At 35.3% G+C, this 22,040-nt stretch overlaps 2 protein-coding genes across 2 annotated transcripts; both read left to right on the forward strand.

Moving 5' to 3' along the window:
* Positions 1–1,623: 1,623 nt before the first annotated feature.
* On the forward strand, positions 1,624–6,520 carry LOC142504381 (uncharacterized). Its single transcript, XM_075617257.1, has 4 exons — positions 1,624–1,767; positions 4,676–4,768; positions 4,817–5,816; positions 6,354–6,520. The coding sequence occupies exons 1-4, from the start codon at positions 1,624–1,626 to the stop codon at positions 6,518–6,520; spliced, it is 1,404 nt and encodes a 467-aa protein (XP_075473372.1).
* Positions 6,521–17,102: 10,582 nt separating this feature from the next.
* On the forward strand, positions 17,103–18,199 carry LOC142556516 (uncharacterized). The gene has a single exon (XM_075667972.1). It carries the CDS (start codon positions 17,246–17,248, stop codon positions 18,143–18,145), a length of 900 nt encoding a protein of 299 aa, XP_075524087.1. The 5' UTR covers positions 17,103–17,245; the 3' UTR covers positions 18,146–18,199.
* Positions 18,200–22,040: the final 3,841 nt, after the last annotated feature.

Consider the following 22,040-nt stretch of genomic DNA (forward strand, 5'->3'; position numbering starts at 1 on the left):
GTATCTCCAGCGCTGCACTGTTGAAGCGCTGGACAAATTCTCGCAAAGTTTCAGCCTCCTGCTGCTTCATCACAAACAGGCTTAGATAATTTTTCTGGTGCCTCTTGCTGCTGGCGAATCGGCGCAAGAAAGCTGTAGCAAAATCCTCGAAAGACTGTATGGAGTTGGGCTGCAGGGTATTAAACCATTGCTGGGCTGACCTCACCAACGTGCCCAGAAACACCCTGCACCTGACTCCATCTGAGTATTGATGCAACAACGCCGCATTTTCAAATCTCCCCAAGTGTTCCTCGGGGTCCATATGTCCGTCGTACTCTCCAACGTTTGACTGTCGGAAATTCGGAGGAAGCCCTTCCTCCAATATGGCTAGTGAAAAAGGGCTTCCTCTCTTGGGTACCCACGCCCTACTCCCTACCTGCTCCCTCAACCTCCGTATCTCCTTCCACATCTCCCCCATCTCACTAATCTCTCCACTTTGTATGGGTTGCGTCTCCTCCACCCTACTCTGGTGGACTTCAACATTTTCCTCATGCTCCTGACGAGGGGCCTGTTCCCCAGCACCCATGGACTCTTGGTTTCTCCTCATGGCCTCATCCACTGTACGGGTGATGAATTGGCCCAACTGTTCCAGGGTCAAGTTTCCCACGTTCTCATTAGGACGGGTTTGCTCAACCCTTGTCTCGTGACGGGGCTGCTCAGCTCTTGTCTCTTGACGAGGTTGTTCATGTCTCGTCTCCAGACGCGGTTGTTCCTGTCTTGTCTCAACATGAGACTGTTCGGGTCTCCTCTGAGGACGCGATGATGCTGAGGTAGCTCTTCTACTTCCTCTCCTGCCTACCATCTCTACGTCTCAACTCAAGTGTTTTCCACAGACGGCGCCAAGTGATACTCACGGGAAATTTAGGGTCCGATCCACGCAAGCGTCATTAATCCAGACACGGGCTTCAAAATTACCCTGGGCCTGAAATCACAAATAAGACCGTTAGGAGGGGGCCAGGAGGGTGTCCTAGCGTAGCCCCTCCGACGCTCAAGTCAGAGACTGAGGATATATGGGGGGAACAGCTAAGGGCGCTGCTGAAAACAATATAGTGATTAGCTTAACTGAACAATCAAACCTGGTATTTATAGGAGTATACTTGGACCCTTGATAGGCTTGTCTTCCATTTGGGCTAGGGATGAGCCAAGAGTAGTGGGCCCATCCATGTCTTCCATATGGGCTAGGCCCATCCATGGGTTATCAAATACCATATTTCCTGGAACTTAAAAAACTTTTGTAACTTAAAAAATCCATAAGTTGTACGAAACAATCACCAAATTATTTGTTAATTAGGACTTTAATATAAATTTTTTGAAGAATTCAAACTTAAATAAATGCAATTTAAAAGGAATTTAAATGCTCGATTGTTTTCAAATGATTAATTAAAGAATAAATAAATCAACTTAATAGTTACTATACGATGAAATCACTTAGTCTAGCAGTATTGATGGATCAGTAACACTCTAAGTCTAATTGATTTATGTCTCATCAATAAGGCTCGTTGAATCGGCTTTTCCTAGAAATATGTGTTATAAGACAAATTAATAAGGTCTAAAATGCTTATGAAATAAGAAAACTTAGCATCTATGAGTGGTTTGGTGAAGATGTCAGCTTCCTGTTGTTTAGTGGAGACATATTCCAATCGAATTAATGTTCTTCTTCAACAGATGATCTCAGATAAAATGATGAAGAATGTCGATATGCTTGATCCGATAGTTCAAGACTGGATTGTAAATGATTGTGATTGCACTAGTATTGTCACGGAAGATTGGTTATTTTGTTGCATTAATGTCGTAATATTTAAGTTGTTGAATCCATAACAGTTTAGCACACCAGCTTCCAACAGCTAGATACTAAACTTCGGCAGTTGAGGTGGCAATAGATGTCTTTTTTGCTGAATCAAGAAATCAACCGGTCTCCAAGGAATTGACATGTTCCACTCGCACTCGTCCTATCCAATTTGCATCCTCCATAATTTGCATATGAATAACCAACTAAATTGAAAAATGAGACCTTTGGATACCAGAGTCCTACACTCTGAGTACCCTTTAAATATTTCAAAATCCTTTTAGCAGCTAGATAATGTGATTTTTTAGGATTAGATTGAAAACGGGCACAAATACATATTTTAAACATAATATCAGGCCAGCTAGAAGTTAGGTATTAAAGTGGTACTATCAAACCTCGATAAATTGTTACTTCGACTGATATTCTTTTTTTTCTTTATCTAGCTTAACTGATGAATTCATTATGGTTTCAGCAACATAGCAAGTCTTCATTCCAAACCTTTTCAGCAACTCTTTATTATTTTTGACTTGATTAATAAAGATTCCAGATCTAGATGTTTAACTTGTAATCCTAAAAAGAATGTCAGCCCGCCCATAATTTTCATTTCAAACTTATTATGTATCATCTTGAAAAACTTCTCATATAATTTCGTGTTAGTTGATTCAAAAATGATATCATCAACGAAAATCTGGACAAACAATATATGATTATTCTTAACAGATGTAAATAGTGTCTTATCCACAGTGTAATGCATGAAGTAAATATCACAATTTGTTGATTTAGTAATGAGATATTACTAAATAATTAATGATTTTTAAAAGAATGAAATATGACATATTTTGGTCATATAAAGCCCAAATGAGTTGAAATTTGGATATAACGTAGAAAACTCAAAGATATAGAAGTTTCATGTTTTGAGTTTTGAAAAATTTGATCTTTTGACTGGTCCAAAGGGATATACTGGTGTTAAAATGTTAAATATTATATAATATAATATAATATATAATATTATAATATAATATAATATTAAAAAAACTAAAAAAAAGATAAATTTGAAAATTGTGAACGGTGAATTCATGAATCAATTGACTGTAAGTTTATGGAGAGGTGAGAGAGAAATATGAAATAAGGTTTTCAGATTTTTTTTTCGATTTTGCGACTTATTGGTTTATCCAATCGACGAACCGAATTCAGTTTTGGGATCGTTGACACAAGGTCTTTGATTTGAGGTATAAATTGTATAGTTTTAGTGATGTTTGAAATTCGTCGATTTCTGGAATAAATCTGATAAATTTTTAAATCATACTGAAATTGAAGATTGTTGAATAGTGTATGATTTTAACGAAGTAGAGAAGATTATAGTGGTGTTATTTTTAATTATTCTCAATTTATTATAATTAGAGATTTTTAATCGTTGAATTGAGATTGGAGAGTTGTTTGTCAGTTGCTATTAATTCTGATTATATATTCGGAGTCTACGAAGTATAGGTTACACGTTGATATAAAGTTTTCGTAATTTGACGGATGTTGTAAAATAGCATATTATTTGAAGTTAATTAATTATGGTGTATTTGATGTTAGTATTGTGAACTAAATACACCAGAATATTAAATTGTTGAACAATACGAATTTATAATCGAGTTTTATATTTTGTTGAATTAAATGTTGTTGGGCTATTTGATGTTGTATATTGAGACTGTTATGATTGTGTTGATACGGTGACAATGATCTGATATTGTTGTTGAATTATTTAGATACATCACAAGCCTCAGGATCAAAGAAATAGCCAGATTTTATATATACTCGATTATCAGGTACGTGTTGACGTACGAGCATATATTGTTATTGTTTAGTATTGATGAATACTATTGCGTTGAACGATGATAAATCACTGGAATTTGGTGATTTGATATTATATTTGTTGTTGTTTATTATTGTTGATGTTGTTGGCTGTCGTTGTTGGGAGACGTCACGTTGATGTTGTTCGTTCAACGATATTGTTGTCGCCGGAGTTGGGGTGCGACGTATCGTTCATGTTATTCGTTCGACGATATTGTTTCCGCCGGTGTTGGGGTGCGATGTATCATTGATGTTGTTGTTCGTTCGACGATATTGCTGTCGCCGGAGTTGGGGTACGACGTATTGTCGATGTTATTGTTGCAGTGTGATGTTGTTGAGGTTGTTGATGGCTGATTTTCCAGAAACGGCAAAGGGAGTATTTTTGTTATCATTTCAGTTATATCTTATGTTTTTGTTAATATAACTGTTATGTATTGCGATGATGATTGTTGTGTATGCTCACCCTTTGGGGGCTGTTTCTGTTGGACATGTTACAGGACTATACCGTGAGACATGATAGTGGTGAAAGACTATGTGTGTCTAGTCAAACAGTCCTGTAAATAATAGTAGATAGAGACAGTATAACTTATTGTTTTATTTGAGTTGTATGTGTGTATTTATTATACTGTTTCTGTTATACTGACGTAGATAGTGTGGTGATTGCACTATTTTGTCGTATATGCATTATATTATTACGTCGTCGAAAAGAAAATTTTTATGCATATGACGTCACATGTTGTATGATTACCTGGCGAGGTTTGGGGCGCCACATTTGGTGGTATCAGAGCATATGTTAGATGTATGGAATGGTTAGGAGTTGGGTTTGTGATGAGGGAGTTGGATGACGATATTATCTGCATGTGTCTGTGCATTTGACTTGTTATTGATGATTTCTCGATATGATTGATTGATCTTTAGTTGCGTGTGCTTTCATGCGAAAGGTGTGATGATGATTACTAGATTGTAATTGTTAAAGGTTATGATTAATAATTTGATTTGCATTGATGGCAGCTAGAGAAAAGGTACACTCACACGAGGAAAACGGAAGAGGTTGACAGTGGGTTTGGGCAGATGAATCCATTGCCACCTCCTCATATGGGACAGGCACCTGTAGATCAGCCTTTATTGCCTGGTGAGTTGACTTTGGCATAGTTTAGCAGTTATCTTCCACCGAGATTTGATAGTTCTGAGACTGGTGAGCGAGCAGAGGAGTGGATTGAGAGGATAGAGCAGATATTTGTGACCGCTCTGTGTGCTAGGTCTGCTTGGTTACGATTGGCTACATTTCAGCTTTCGAGGAATGTGCTATTGTGGTGGCAGACGAGTGAGGCCGGATTGAGAGCACAGGTCCGTACTGTTGATTGGGATGTGTTCCGATCTCGTTTTCTTGATAAGTATTTTTCTATAGCAGCCAGACAGAAGAAAGAGAGAGAATTCGAGGATTTGAGACAGGGCAGTATGTCTGTTGCTGAGTATGAGTCTCGGTATTTTGCATTATTGAAATATGTGCCGCATGTTGCTACAAATGTTCATGCTAAGATGAGGCATTTCTTGAGAGGGTTGAAGTTAGAGTTATTTGATCGTGTGCAGTCAAACAACCCGGTATCATTTGAGGATGCAGTGACGAGGGCTGAGATGGCTGAGTTAGTTATGCAGGAGTATGGGGCTCAGGGACGATTATCAGAGCCGACTAGGGAGTCATTGCGACCGCAGGGACAGTCTTTTAAATATCAGAAGGGTTCATCTTCTTCTTCAACATCATCTGGGAAGCGTCGATTTGATTCACGACGTGTTGAGAGTCGTGGGGGCAGTTCTCAGTCTGTTCAGGGGCAGAGAGGAGAGTCCAGAGCAGTGAGATGTTTTCGTTGTGGGGGACCTCATCTGATCAGACAGCGTACACAGACCGAGATCACCTGTTTTGAGTGTGGCAGTGTGGGCCATATAGCCAGACAGTGTCCTAGTCGTGAGGGACAGCGAGAGCCCAGTAGTGATAGAGGTAGATCCTCAGGGAGAGGAGGACGACAACCTCAGCAGTTTACACCGCGACCTCCTGGAGGACAGCCACGTATACAGGGAGCTGGTCCGCCTCAGACACAGGTGTATGCTTTAACACGAGAGCAGGCAGAGGAGACACGAGAGGAGATGATAGCGGGTAAGTGTTATTTGTGTTCTTATCCTGCTTATATTCTTATTGATACTGGTGTCTCACATACATTTATATCGAAGAGGTTTGTGGTTGAGCATCATATGCGCTCGTCTCCATTGTGTATGCATCTTTCTGTTTCGACACCCTCTGGAGTTGATATATCAGTTGTATCTATGATATCAGAAGGTATTATTTCTTATGAGGGCTACGAGCTGAGATCTGATGTGATTATTTTGGAGATGACTGATTTTGATTGTATAGTTGGAATTAATGTGCTAAGGAGATATTGTGCGACTGTTGATTGTTATCAGCGGGTAGTATATTTTTATACAGATGAGAAAGAGCGTTGGACATCTTATGGGAAGGGTTCTCGTCCCCGTGTTCAATTGGTATCTGCTATACGGATGTCTCGGTTATTGGAGCATGGACATGAGGGTTATCTTATTTATGATGTAGATGTGACAGAAAAAAAGAAGGAGGTGGGAATAGAGGAGATACCCGTAGTTGCTGAGTTTGCCGATGTATTTTCTGATGATATTCCAGGCTTCCCACCAGTTCGTGAGGTGGAGTTTGGGATTGAGTTGATGTCAGGTACTTCCCCTATTTCTCGTACTCCTTACAGAATGGCACCAGCAGAGTTGAGAGAGTTGAAAGCCCAGTTGCAGGACTTGCTGGACAAGGAATACATTTGTCCTAGTGTATCGCCTTGAGGTGCACCAGTCTTATTTGTGAGAAAGAAAGATGGAACGATGTGGCTTTGTATTGACTATCGACAGTTGAATAAGGTAACAATTAAGAATAAATGTCCCCTCCCTCGTATTGATGATTTTTTTGATCAATTGCAGGGAACCTCAGTATATTCGAAGATTGATTTGAGGTCAGGATATCATCAGATACGAGTTAGAGAGGAGCATATTCAGAAGACAGCATTCAGGACCAGATATAGGAATTATGAGTTTTTATTTATGCCGTTTGGGTTGACGAATGCTCCATCTGTGTTTATGAGTTTGATGAATAGAGTATTTCAGCCTTATCTCGATCAGTTTGTTATTGTGTTTATCGATGATATATTTATATATTCCAGGAGTGAGGCTGAGCATGCAGGGCACTTGTGTTCAGTATTACAGGTACTGTGAGATAGACAGTTGTATGTCAAACTCAGTAAATGCGAGTTTTGGTTGGATCGAGTGGTCTTCTTGGGTCATGTTATATCGAGAGATGGGATTTCTGTTGATCTAACGAAGGTCGAAGCCGTGTTACAGTGGTCTGCACCTATATCTGTACCAGAGATCCGTAGTTTCTTGTGTTTAGCAGGTTATTATCGTCGATTTATCGAGGGATTTTCAAAGATTGCTAGACCTTTGACACAGTTGACCCAGAAAGGTGTGCGATTTCAGTGGTCTGAAGCATGTGAGAGGAGTTTTTAGAAGTTGAAGCACCGACTGAAGACTGCACCAGTGTTATCAATTCCTACAGAAAACGAGAGGTTTGTTGTTTATATTGATGCATCATTACATGGTTTGGGATGTGTTTTGATGCAGGATCGACATGTTGTGGCCTATGCCTCGAGACAGCTGAAACCACACGAAACAAGGTACCATGTGCATGACTTGGAGTTGGCAGCCATTATCTTTGCCTTGAAGATATGGCGACACTATTTATATGGTACCTCGTTTACGATTTATACTGATCATAAGAGCTTGAGATTTCTGTTTACACAGACAGAGTTGAATATGAGACAGAGACGATGAATAGATTTGCTGAAGGATTATGATTGTGAGATTGAATATCATCCTGGTCAAGCCAAACTTACAACTGATGCATTGAGTCGTAAAGTGAGTTGTACTGCAGAGGATGTGAGTCGTTTATCAGCTATGATGATGTCTTGTTGTTTCTTGGGATATGATTTTGATATCTCGACGACTCCTATCCAGGTATCTACCTTATTAGCTGAACCTGATATATATGGTTGTATTCGTGATGCATAGATGACAGATGAGAGAGTTCAGCGATGGAAGGAATTAGTTTCTCAGAAACAAGATACTCGTTTTAGAGTGGCTGATGATGGCAGTTTGAGGATGAATGATATATGGGTAGTTCCTGATATATCTGAGATGCGCCAGGGCTTGTTGCGGCGTGCACATTGTAGTCGGTATTCTATCCACCCTGGTGGCAAGAAGATGTATAAGGATCTACCTTCTCAGTTCTGGTGGAAGGGAATGAAACGTGATGTGATTGATTTTGTACGTCAATGTCTCAATTGTCAACAAATCAAAGCTGCGAGAAGAAGGCCATGAGGTGAATTGAGGAGTTTAGAAGTACCGAATTGGAAATGGGAGCACATATCGATGGATTTTGTGACTCATTTTCCAAGAAGCACTGGAACTATTGATGCTATTTGGGTGATTGTTGATCGATTGACGAAAGTTGCACATTTTATACCTTATAGCATGAGTAGTACGTACTTGACAATGGCACAGTTGTATATACGAGAGATCGTATGGTTGCATGGGATTTCAGTGTCTATTATATCTAATAGAGATCCTCGATTTACTTCTCATTTTTGGGAAGGATTGCAGACTGCGATGGGGACAGAGTTGAGATTGAGTACAGCTTATCATCCTCAGACAGATGGTCAGACTGAGCGTACTATTCAGACGCTGGAGGATATGTTGCGTGTTTATGTTATGGATTTTAAATCTGTTTGGCAGTCATCTATTCCATCGGTGGAGTTTGCGTATAACAATAGTTATCAGAGTAGTATTCAGATGGCTCCATTTGAGGTATTGTATGGGAGACGTTGTAAATCTCCGTTACACTGGGAAGATGTTGATCGAGCTGCAGTTACCGGTCCTGATATGATTCATGAGATGGAACAGAAAGTAAAGTTGATACATCAGCGATTGAAATAAACTCAAGATAGACAGGTTGCCTATGCCAATAAAAGACGAAGACCCTTAGAGTTTCAGCAGGGCGATCGAGTATTTTTGAAAGTTTCTCCTTTTCGTGGCACAATGCGATTTGGTATGAAAGAAAAGTTGGCACCGAGATATGTTGGCCCGTATGAGATATTGCAGCGGATAGGCACTTTGGCTTATCGATTGGCTCTACCTCCATCTTTTTCTGGTATTCATGATGTGTTTCATGTATAGATGTTGCGGAAGTATGAGCCAGACCCTTCACATGTGTTGGATATTTCTGAGGTTCAGTTAGATCCTGATGTGTCTTATGTTGAGAGACCAGTTTGTATTTTGGATCGATCTGAACGGAAGCTTCGTAGTAAGCTTATACCAATGGTGAAGGTTCAGTGGGAGCATAGAGGTGTCGAAGAGGCCACTTGGGAGACAGAGTGGCATATGAGGGAGCTCTACCCCTACTTATTCTGATGGTATGACGTATCTTTATTTATGCATGTTATTACCGTGTTGACTAATTTCGGGGTCGAAATTCATTTAAGGGGGGTAGAAATGTAATGCCTGAAGTAAATATCACAATTTGTTGATTTAGTAATGAGATATTACTAAATAATTAATGATTTTTAAAAGAATGAAATATGACATATTTTTGTCATATGAAGCCCAAATGAGTTGAAATTTGGATATAACGTAGAAAACTCAAAGATATAGAAGTTTCATGTTTTGAGTTTTGAAAAATTTGATCTTTTGACTGGTTCAAAGGGATATACCGATGTTAATATGTTAAATATTATAATATTAAAAAAACAAAAAAACAAGATAAATTTTAAAATTGTGAACGGTGAATTCATGAATCAATTGACTGTAAGTTTACGGAGAGGTGAGAGAAATATGAAATAAGGTTTTTAGATTTTTTTTTCGATTTTGCGACTTATCGGTTTATCCAATCGACGAACCGACTTCAGTTCTGAGATCGTTGACACGAGGTCTTTGATTTGAGGTATAAATTGTATAGTTTTAGTGATGTTTGAAATTCGTCGATTTCTGGAATAAATCTGATAAATTGTTAAATCATACTGAAATTGAAGATTGTTGAATAGTGTATGATTTAACGAAGTAGAGAAGATTATAGTGGTGTTATTTTTAATTATTCTCAATTTATTATAATTAGAGATTTTTAATCGTTGGATTGAGATTGGAGAGTTGTTTGTCAGTTGCTATTAATTCTGATTATATATTCGGAGTCTACGAAGTATAGGTTACACGTTGATATAAAGTTTTCGTAATTTGACGGATGTTGTAAAATAGCATATTATTTGAAGTTAATTAATTAGGGTGTATTTGATGTTAGTATTGTGAACTAAATACACCAGAATATTAAATTGTTGAACAATACGAATTTATAATCGAGTTTTATATTTTGTTGAATTAATTGTTGTTGGGCTATTTGATGTTGTATATTGAGACTGTTATGATTGTGTTGATACGGTGACAATGATCTGATATTGTTGTTGAATTATTTAGATACATCACAAGCCTCGGGATCAAAGAAATAGCCAGATTTTATATATACTCGATTATCAGGTACGTGATGACGCACGAGCATATATTGTTATTGTTTAGTATTGATGAATACTATTGCGTTGAACGATGATAAATCACTGGAATTGGGTGATTTGATATTATATTTGTTGTTGTTTATTATTGTTGATGTTGTTGGCTATCGTTGTTGGGAGACGTCACGTTGATGTTGTTCGTTCAACGATATTGTTGTCGCCGGAGTTGGGGTGTGACGTACCGTTGATGTTATTCGTTCGACGATATTGCTGTCGTCGGTGTTGGGGTGCGATGTATCGTCGATGTTGTTGTTTGTTCGATGATATTGCTGTCGCCGGAGTTGGGGTGCGACGTATCGTCGATGTTATTGTTGCAGTGTGATGTTGTTGAGGTTGTTGATGGCTGATTTTCCAGAAACGGCAAAGGGAGTATTTTTGTTATCATTTCAGTTATATCTTATGTTGTTGTTAGTATAACTGTTATGTATTACGATGATGATTGTTGTGTATGCTCACCTTTTGGGGGCTGTTTCTGTTGGACATGTTACAGGACTATACCGTGAGACATGATAGTGGTGAAAGACTATGTGTGTCTAGTCAAACAGTCCTGTAAATAATAGTAGATAGAGACAGTGTAACTTATTGTTTTATTTGAGTTGTATGTGTGTATTTATTATACTGTTTCTGTTATACTGACGTAGATAGTGTGGTGATTGCACTATTTTTTCGTATATGCATTATATTATTACGTCATCGAAAAGAAAATTTTTATGCATATGACGTCACATGTTGTATGATTACGTGGCGAGGTTTGGGGCGCCACACACAGATCCAATTGTAAAATCATGATCAAATAAAAACTGTGATAGAGTGTCATATCCAGATTGTTGTACTTGTTTTAATCCATACAAAACTTTATTTATTTTAAACACATAATCTGGTCAAGTATGATTAATAAAACATGGAGGCCATTTTACATATACTTCTTCTTGTAGTAGACCATTCAGAAAATTACTCTTGACATCCATATGAAATACTCTGAAGTTTTTAAATGATAATAAGCAAGAAAAATTCTAATTTCCTCTTGTCTTGCTAGTGGTGTAAAGGTCTCATAAGTGACCTGGTTATCTTGTTCTTTATTTTTTTTCTAGCTGATTGATCTGAGATATCTGGTTCAGGTGACTGATGAATACTTTTGTTTACATTTATTACATCTTCACTGTAATTTTCCAAATCAATAACTTTCATCTGATTTCTTATATATCTAGGCTAGTTTGATCATCAATCAGTTCGATTTCATAAAAAAGAACTTGAACCGTCTTTTCAAAATTTAATGACTTCTTATTAAATAGGCGATATGCCTTGCTTAGTGCTGAGTAACCAAAAAATATACTAACATCAGATTTGACATTAAATGTAGATAAACAAGTTTTGTCATTATTATGAATGTAGCATTTACAACTAAATACATGAAAGCAAAAAAGATCAGGCTTTCTCTCATTTCATATTTCATATAGCTTTTTACCAGCTTTATTGTTGATCATGGATCAGTTATGTGTGTAGCATGCAGTGTTAATTGATTCTGCCCAAAATCTATGTGCAACACCAGAATCAACAAGCTTTGTCCTTGTAGCTTCCTTTAGACTTCTGTTTCTTCTGTAAGCAATTCCATTATGTTGAGGTGTTCTTGCTGCTGAATATTCATGTTGAATTTTTTTTTCTTACAGATAAGGATCCAAAGTTTTGTTAGTGAACTCAGTAACTCGATCACTTCTGATCCTGAATACTGAGACTGATTTTCATTTTGAATACGCTTAAGAAATTTAATCATTTGGGCACAAGTATGATATTTATCACTAGAAAATATAACCCAAGTCAATCGAGAAAAATTATCCACAATTACAAGTGTATATCTCATTCCACCTAAACTAATTACAAGTACTGGTCCAAATAAATCCATGTGCAATAGTTCTAACACCTATCATTCAGTTTGCTATCTTTATTCTTCAAGTTAGATATAATTTTTTTACCTAACTGACATGCAGAACATACATGATTTTTAACAAATTCTATATTAGGCAATACATCAACAAGGTTCAGTTAACACAAGTTATTTATTGATACTAAGCTAAGATTATTCAATATTTTATGTCATAATCATTGCTTATCCTTATTAATTGAATCAAAACAAGTCGGTGAGGCTAGACAATCACTATTCTAGTCAACTTTATAAGTATTGTAGTTTCTAACACCATTTAACAAAGTCTGATTATCAGCATCCTTAGGTAAATAGTTACTCTTATGAAACTCAACCAAGTAACCATTATCACAAAGTTGACTAATTTTGATCAAATTATAACATAAATTTTCAACGAGTAACATATCATTATTCACAATATTTTTGTAAGTAATCTTACCCTTATCCATGATCTTAACCTTCATGTTGTCACTGAAAGTGATTTTGGGTCTTTCACATTTGATTAGATCGGTCAACAATTGAGCTTGACCAGTCATGCGCCTCGAACATCCATTGTCCAAAAACCTGGCTGAACTCTTTAGCCCTTCTTGTTTATTGATATCCAATCACCAGTTAAATCAACTGGTACCCTATTTGGGTTCAAACATGATTAGTCTCTTAGAAACCCACACTTGGATCAATTGACTGGCCGACCATTTTTTTTGTTAAAAAAAGTTGGTACAAAAAAATATGTGTGCAATGATCTATGTGCATTGGAAATACTATGTTGTATTCCCTTTATGTCATCATCGTTATGCCTGTATCTTTCCTTAAAAGTCTTGCAGTTGTAGTATCGTTAGGGATTACCTCTCATTGAGTCATGCCTTGCCGAACTGAATCTATTATTAGATCAGTTAGGCTTAGCATTAGGACTCTCAAGTTTGTAACAAATACCAAACTTTCTGCATTTTTTCATCTGTTCAAATGGTTTTTCTGATGTTCCTATATCGTATTGGACTTAATAAAGTGAATGAATTTCTGTTTGCGTATTCAATTTCGATTGATTACTGTTGTCGATGAGGTTGCTATCATTACTAATGAAGCCAAGATCAGTTTTGTCTTCTGATGGATTATGTAGCTCCTGCATTTTTTAGAGATTTATTGATGATTTGTTACATATTTTGATTAGCTCAGGTAATTTAGATTCTCAGATATCAATTGATGATGTTCAATATGTACTCGCTCATTATCCATCTCGAGCTTTGCAATTTCTACCTTAAGGCATAACACTTCGCCTGACTATTCTCATTTAGGCTTTGTATCACTGTCAATTGGGCTTGTTTGTTTTGCTTTGACTTCCTCGAATGATTGATAAAGTCTCTTGTACTCATTTACCATGTCATGAAGTGCAGTAATGAGATTATCTCGTGTAAAATAAGTTGAGGTAAATCAAATACCTCTTCACTGGTGGATTCCAGCTTATCATCAGCAATGAGGCATCGCACCTTATCTCCATCATTCTCATTGGTGGAATATTCTGACTTGGATGATTCAAAATCAGAATCTGTCCACTTGGTCTTACCGTCCTCAGCCTCCAGTACCTTTTGGTCTCTTCTTTTCCTCAATGACTTCTTGTCATCCCTGGAATTCTTCTTCTTGTCATGAGATCGACATTCTTTGTCAGTTGGCCTTCTCTCATCCTTATTTGACTTAGGACAGTTGAGTATGAAATGTCCGACTTTCCCATTATTGAAACATGCATTGTCATCCTCAGTGGACTTTTTTTTTTTTAGTGATTGCGTTTGTTTGGACTTCGGAAATTATCCTGAGTCTTTTTTAGAAACTTGTCAAATTTTTTCACAAACAATGACATTGCATCACTGATTAACTGCTCGGCTGACTTCTCTTTTAGACAAATTGATTACTGGATATAACAGCCAGGGCCTTCGTCAATTTGGCTGTTGATTCACCATCAGTTCTTGTTTCAAATTCGAATCCATATGCCTTAAGGTCTGCAAACAGATCATGAAGTTCAAGCTTGTTAAGCTTTTTAGATTCACGCATAGGCGTATTTTTACATCTCATTCTCTTGAGAGTGCCCCTCATTACTTTCAATGCTATCTCACAATTGCCATTTTCTTTGCCAAGAGCAGCAAGTTCAAGAATGATGTTGCTTACTCTTTCATCAAAATATGACATGGACTCCCTGGTTTTCATCTTGATAATATCAAATTTTTAAATAGCAACAGAAAATTTGTTTTCTTTCATTTGGTAGTTGCTTCACGTAGTTGTATCAGTTTGGCAGTGGAGCACATCTTGATTTTGTTAAAACTATTCTTGTCTGATGTTAAAAGATGTCTTTGGAAACATTATCCAGATTTGACTTTTTTCTTTTCTTCACTAGTCCATTCAATTCTTGGTTTTTCAATCATATGAGAAACACCGTCAGAAATGGCAATGACAGTGTTTGCTCTCATGATCTTCATTGGTCTGTCTATGGTGACATAATACATATCATTATCTTGTGTCGTTAAATGAGCATGCATCCTTATTTTCAGTCGTCGAAATCCTCTTTGATAATATGATAATCTCACTGAACGAGGCCATTTTGAGTTTAGTGTTAAGAGATAAGATTGATATGCTCCGATACCCCTTGTTAGGATTAGACATTCCTTGCCGAAAGATTTTACTAAAATATTTTGGCAATTACAGCATTTTGAAATTACGGCATTTTGAAATTGCACACTTCAGCAGGACTTACCATACTGTCTAACTGAAAGTCTTAGTATATCACATACTTAAACAAATTAACATTAATACTTTTTACTTTCGGTTAGAAGGATCTTGCAAAGAAATTATAAGCATAAAAATGATCATCAATTATCATAATGAACAATTTAGCGTGTGCTTGCTATGATCATTTGGGCTCTTGAAATTTTTTTTTTGACTTTGAAGAACATTCCTCTTATAGACAGAAATAATCAAGTGAATAATCGAGAGTTATGTCATAATATATGTCTGATACACTAATATCAAACGACTATATTTAATTTGTTTTTATACTCCAAACATTCTCTGTACTTAAATATTTGATGACGATTGATTTCGATCCTTTAAGGATAAAATCAAATCTATGCTAAAATTCCAAAAATTTTAGGGTCTCTTGGATCTGAATTCTAGTTTCATCAAAGACGCTTATACTTTCTTATATTCTGCTGATTTGAGCTTCTATTAAATTATTTGACTACCGAGTTGTAATCTTTATTTGTATATATATACTACACATAATCAAAATTTAAAAGGTTCCAATAATGACATAAATGATATAATTGTACTTTAACATAATTAAAGACTAATTTTAAAAATTAACTCAACTATTCAGTATATGTTCCTTTATAAATCACATTTTATTAAGGATCATATAATTCGCATGATAGGTTCTTATATAATCTAAATATAACATCAACCATACTTTAAAGATATAGTTGACAAAATAAAATATATAATATTTCTTCATCTTACATATATAATTTATCATTCCAAATTTTCAAGATCCAAAGTACAAGTTTTATTTGTCTAACCATAAAATATGAAATTAATTATTTCCATGATGCGTGGCAATTGACTTATATTTTTAGTCAACCATCGATCCCAAGGTAATCAGTATCTCAGTCCTTAGATACATATAATTAAAAATAAATTTAATTATTGCCATTATTATATTGATGCATTCATTCTTCGTTCTTTCCACGCCCACTTAGTTTTCTTCCCCTAATTAAAAATTCCAATGTCTCCTACACGTTGTCGAGAAACAAAGAGAGAAAATCTTGTGAGGTTGTTTTGTCTTGAATAAAATAATGATGTAACGTTTCTGAAAAGCTAAGTGCAAGAGAAAGGGATCAATATGGTTGTAATCGAATCGAGTCGAAATGAGTTAGTCAATAATTTACCTTGATCGAGTTATGCGAGGAAAAACATTTAGGAGCAACAATTTGAGGAATATTGTAATTTTAGTAATGTAATTTGGCTTGATTTTGATTTTAGTATTGTAACTTATCAACGTTTGATTTTTATCTAATAAATTGGATTTTTTTTAATCGTTTTGGTCATTTTTTCATTCGAAAATACTAAATTAACCAAATATTGCTTACTTGACAACGATGTTCTCCTGTATGGCTCATACAGCGAAAATAAAACATATATTATATACATTGAAATCTATCTAGTAAAAAATATATTTTTTCATACATTTTTAAATATTGAGTGTCGTTTTTCCCCCCTCGTGTTTTTATATTTAGTTTAATGTGTATAATCTAGGTTTATTCTCACTATAGCAGTTACATAGAAGATCGACAGATAAGCAATATTCGATGAGTTTTATGGTTTCGAACCAAAAAAATACCAAAACCAAAACAAATTCATGTTATTGTATGAAAATCAAATATTGAGAACTTACATAATTAAAACAAAAAGCATACCAACTTACGAGACTAAAATTGTAATTTTCCCACAATTTGAGCTCAACAAACTCGAGCTTTAACAGTTTATCATCGACAAAAATAAACAGATTCAGATTTATGGACATGAATCGAGCTGGACTTTTGGCTAACATGAAAGATTATATTTTTCAATTTTCTTTAATGAATAATAAAATATTTTAATTTAAACCCAAGGAAAAAACATTGATGATGTCTCACGCTTAATAAATACTAATATAGATTAGAATTATTTAAAGATAAAAACTTGCAAAGAGTGATTCCGTATACATATTTTATTTTTATATAATTATTATATGCATAATAATTTTTTTTAATAAAAAAAATTATTTAAATTCTAATTCGATGAGAGCTTGAGAGTTGGGAAAAAGAATCATATTTAATACAGTACATGGGCTGTCAGAGAACTGGATTTTCAATACCTTTCCTCCTATCTTTCCTTCCCCAAATACAACTTTTTCACTAAATAACTGATTTTGGCTTTGTTTCTCTCCCCCAAAACAACACAAAAATGAGAGAAATGGCATCTTGTTTCAGCGAATACGCAGTACAAATCTCCGATACCTCGTGTTCTAGTTACTCAAACAACTCTTGTATCTCCCCATCTCTGAATTTAGTCCCTTCAATCCAAAACGATGTTACCTGTTTGTATAGAACAGTTCTCTCCACTAAGAAACAGGTTCTAGTCACAGTTTCATGGTGCAAAAACAGTTTGTTTCAAGGCCTCAACATAACTTTTGGCGAAGATTCATTAAACCCCTTCAAGCTCAACACGAATTCGAGGTTGTTCCGAAAGTTAAGAGGCAGCAAATCGTTCGAACTACAGGGTTTAAGAGTGGAAATTACGTGGGATCTTTCGGCTGCACAGTATCAATCAGGCCCTGAACCAGTTGAGGGATACTATGTAGTAATCATGGTGGATTCAGAAGTAGTGCTGGCTCTTGGAGACGTGGCGGAAGAAGGTGCGGCGAAAAGGCTAAAAAACGGCGCAACGAAATTCTCATTAATCTCACGTCAAGAACACTTTTCAGGCAACACCCATTACTCAACCAAGGCTCAGTTCTGCGAGACCGGCGTGTCGCACGATATCTTGATCCGTTGTAGCGGGGAAAACGAAGGTCTTAAGTATCCTGTCCTCTCAGTTTGCATCGATAAGAAAATGGTGATTCGAGTGAAGAGATTGCAGTGGAATTTTCGGGGGAATCAGACGATTTTCCTTGACGGTTTGCTGGTGGATTTGATGTGGGATGTTCACGACTGGTTCTATAATTCGGGGCCGGGATCTGCGGTGTTCATGTTCAGGACAAGAAGTGGGATGGAGAATAGGTTGTGGCTGGAAGAGAAGATGGTTCAGAAAGACAAGGATAAGGTTGAGTTTTCATTAATTATCTATGCATGTAAGAACATGTGAAATTTGGATACTTTAATTTAATTTCTAAAAAAATAATTTTGAAAATTTTATTTTTGAAAATTATGTTAATTTATTGGGTGTCTTTCAATAATTTCTTCAATTTGATTATTTGTCATTGAAATTGTGGAGAATTAATCTTTTAATGTTAATAAACTAACTAAAATTTGAAGGATGTAAACTGGTGATTTATTTTATTTTATTTCTCGTTTAAAATTGAAAATGTGGGCTAAAGATTCAAATTATATGTGTTGGATTTGTTTCTATTATCAATGAATGAAATCCCATAGAGTAATCTGTCAGAATCCCTTTGTACAGTTTCATTGCTGCAGAGTGAAATTGATTCATTTAATTCCCCATTCTTGTTTAAATTAACTAATTAAGAAATTCGTTTGGAAATTTACAACTTTTGGTCTCGAATTTTCAACACTTACTAATATGTTTTACCAAATATTTAAGAATCAGTGTGCTCAAGAGAAAATTAGGATTTTGGTCCTATAAATTGGTATGTTTTAGATTTTATTTATTTAACATGTCAAAACTTGATTTTTGTATCGGGTATTTTGGATTTTCTTTTTTGCTTTGGTTTTTTTCTGCCAGAAATCACTAAATTTGACTAATATTATTGATTTGGAATCAATGCTCTCCTACATGAGTAATGTGATGATAATACAACGTATGTTGCATATATTAAAATCTACATAAGCAAATTGAAAAGTTTTTTCCTCTCATTTTAAAATATTGAGTATCTTTTTGGTGTATTTTTCTCTCTTTATTTTTTCTTAGATTTAGTTTAATGTATGTAACATGGGCTTTATTTGCGCAATATGAGTCATGTCAGAGATAATCGATGCCAAATAAACAATATTCGTTGGATTAGTGATTTCGGGTAAAAAAAAGACCAAAACTAAAAATAATTCAAGTTACTGGATGAGAATCAACCTTGACAAGTTACATGATTAAAATTCAAAACAAACAAAATTACGATACCAAAATTCTAATTTTCTGTGTGTTTATATAATCTTTATTTATCATGTTTATCTCAATCTTATTCTAAAATTTGTTTTAACCAGCTATATGAATCTTCCTTTCGCATGTCTTATGAATTGGCCATTAAAATCTCTAACTCTGAACTGACCCAATTTGTGTTTGGATTGAATGATTTGAAATGAAAGAATTTAAAATCCAAAATTTAAATTCATTATACCTATTTGAGTACTCAAGAATTCAAACTATCATATCTTTTTGTGGAATCATAATAATTACTCTACGGTTACATTTAATTTGGATGAATAAATTTGAAATACATGAATTTTAATTATAATTTTATAGCTACAATGAAACAATAGATGAAATCCGTAAATTTTTACGTTATTTATTTACATCAATTACACAAAGTATAATATTTTTCAAATGCATCCATTATTGAGTAAACTTGAAATTCATCTTAACTAACATGAAATACTATATAAACATAGAAATGATGAATTTGAAGTTTATGATCTTACTTCTATAAAATTACAAAAATACATTTAAATAGATTTCATGAATTCAAATGCATGGATTTCAAATCCATCAATCCAAATACAATCCATGATTCCATGATTAAAACCAATCTAGATTATTATTAATCCATAATTACATGCTAAGTTAACTTAGTCAGCCCATTTAATCATTTTACTGAGAAATTTGTAATTTTAGTCGTGTAAGTTGGCTCGTTTGAGCTTTAGTCCTATAATTTGTCAATGTTTGATTTTCATCCAATAATTCGGACATTGATACTCTTCTACACGGTTCATATAAGGAGATTAAAACAGATATTATGCACATCAAAATTTATCTAGAGAAACAACGAGTTTTTTCTTCTCATTTTGAAACATTTGATGTCGTTTTCCTTTAGTTTTTACCCTTTTCTTGTGTTTATATTTATATATGTGCAATGTATGTTTATTCTTCCTGCAGGATCTATGTAGGAGAACATCATCGTCAAAAAAAAAATATTATGTTAGTAGCATTTGGCCAGAAAAAATCAAAACATAAAAAATAAAATCCAATTTACTGAAAGAAAACAAAAAAATAAAAATAAAAATTGACAAGTTATTAAATGTAACCAACAAATTGAAAAGTACTTTACTCTAGTGTTTGTACCCGTTTTGCCTCTTACTTAATTGTGCCATTAATATGTTGGAGTTCATTAAAATACCACCTTTACATAGGATCTTATATTTTATTCATTAATTAATATTCTCCCGCAGGCATCTATATAAAAATCGAATCAAAAAAGAAAAAAAAAAATTGGAAAAAGACAAATTCAATTAAGATGAATGCAAGACATGCCACATAATAATTTTCTCTTACAATTTAGCTGTCCGAATAAGCTTGGAGGTGGGCTTAATTGTTCCCATCTACATACTCTTATCTTTGGACCACATTCTTTTAATTAATTTCACATGGCCCCTCAAATTTTGAGCTGAAAGCTTCTTGTGAATCGTTTGTGAAATTGGTGAAACCGTGATATTTCTATATTGTTCCTCTCCACCGGCTGGCTGCACAACTGTAGTCATTAATTTTTCTTTGCCAAAATAAATTCGAGTCCTTTTGAATCGGATCCAATATCGTATCCTTCAAAAATCGTAAAGATATGATTTTTCGGGAAAAATCATACAGCATTTGCATATATCATAAAAATATCATATTTTCATTTTGATCATTTTAAAATATCATTTAGCGTGCATTATGATTCTTCAGGATACTGTCCGACCTTTTATACTACCCGGGACGTAAAATCACAAATTTACCCCTGAAACTTTGAACTTCCCAATTTCATGTTTTCTTACTTTTATTGACTTCCGCCTATCTCGTAGCATCATATAAGCTTAAATTTGACTTTTAATATTTTTCTTAAACGTAAACCCGAGTCTTTTGATTTATTTACTTCATAACTAAACCGTGAAGCGTTTTAAATCCGAATTAATTCAGAACTTAATATTTTTTCTTCAAATTTTAAACATAAACTTTTCATCCATAAACTACCCGCGTGAGTTATGAACCAACCCCCATGAACCACGGTTGAACCACCTTTCTTATCTTAGCCCTTTTTGAACCTCAGCCCCCAAACCAAGCCCTCAGCCCTTCTTCCACCGAGCCACCCTTGACCAGAACCTAGTCACTCTGACTCCCGACCCTTAGCCATCCTCCTAGGACTCTACTGAACCACACCTGACCAGTACTGAGTCACGCGTAGCCTCCCGCAAGCCGCGCTCGCCCGCATGCGCCTATGGCTCTCGGCCTTCACCAGCTTCGAACCATCGTTCCAGCCAACCTTGGAGCCCTTTAGGATCGCACCAAACCCTATTTAGCCAGCCCTCGACCGGCCTTAACCCTGCGCACAGCCCCTGGCCTAGCTTCCCATCGCCGAAAATAAACCCTTAAACGTTGCATATTTTGATCTAAATAATTTTAATGCTTAAAAAAGTAAATCATGCATATTATGATTTGAATGATGCAAAAGAAAGTTTAGAAGTGTGCCTTTGCATTTAGAACGCTCGAATATTCAATCGTCGGCGTGGGTTGCGAAGAAGAACGAACGGGCGACGAACAACCTTGAATTCTTGCCTGAAATTTTCGAAAATTTATGTGTGTGGTGTGTGTAAGTTTCGGTCAAAGTAAGTCCTTAGAAGCCTAGGATTTTATTTTATAATTTAGTATTTTAGTTGATAAAAGAGTCTAGAGTTTAGAGTTTTTAGGACTCTTGTTTTAAAAGTAATTGGGCTTATCAATCCTAATTAAATTTGGCCCATTAAGGCACAATTAAATATAAAATAAAAGTTTACAAAAAATTGTTTTAAAAAATAATAATTTTCGGGTCCACAAAAGTAATTTGTTTGACTAAAATCGG

This window comes from Primulina tabacum, chromosome 9 (genome assembly GCF_025594145.1).
Source record: "Primulina tabacum isolate GXHZ01 chromosome 9, ASM2559414v2, whole genome shotgun sequence".
In the NCBI taxonomy this organism is placed as follows: Eukaryota; Viridiplantae; Streptophyta; class Magnoliopsida; order Lamiales; family Gesneriaceae; genus Primulina; species Primulina tabacum.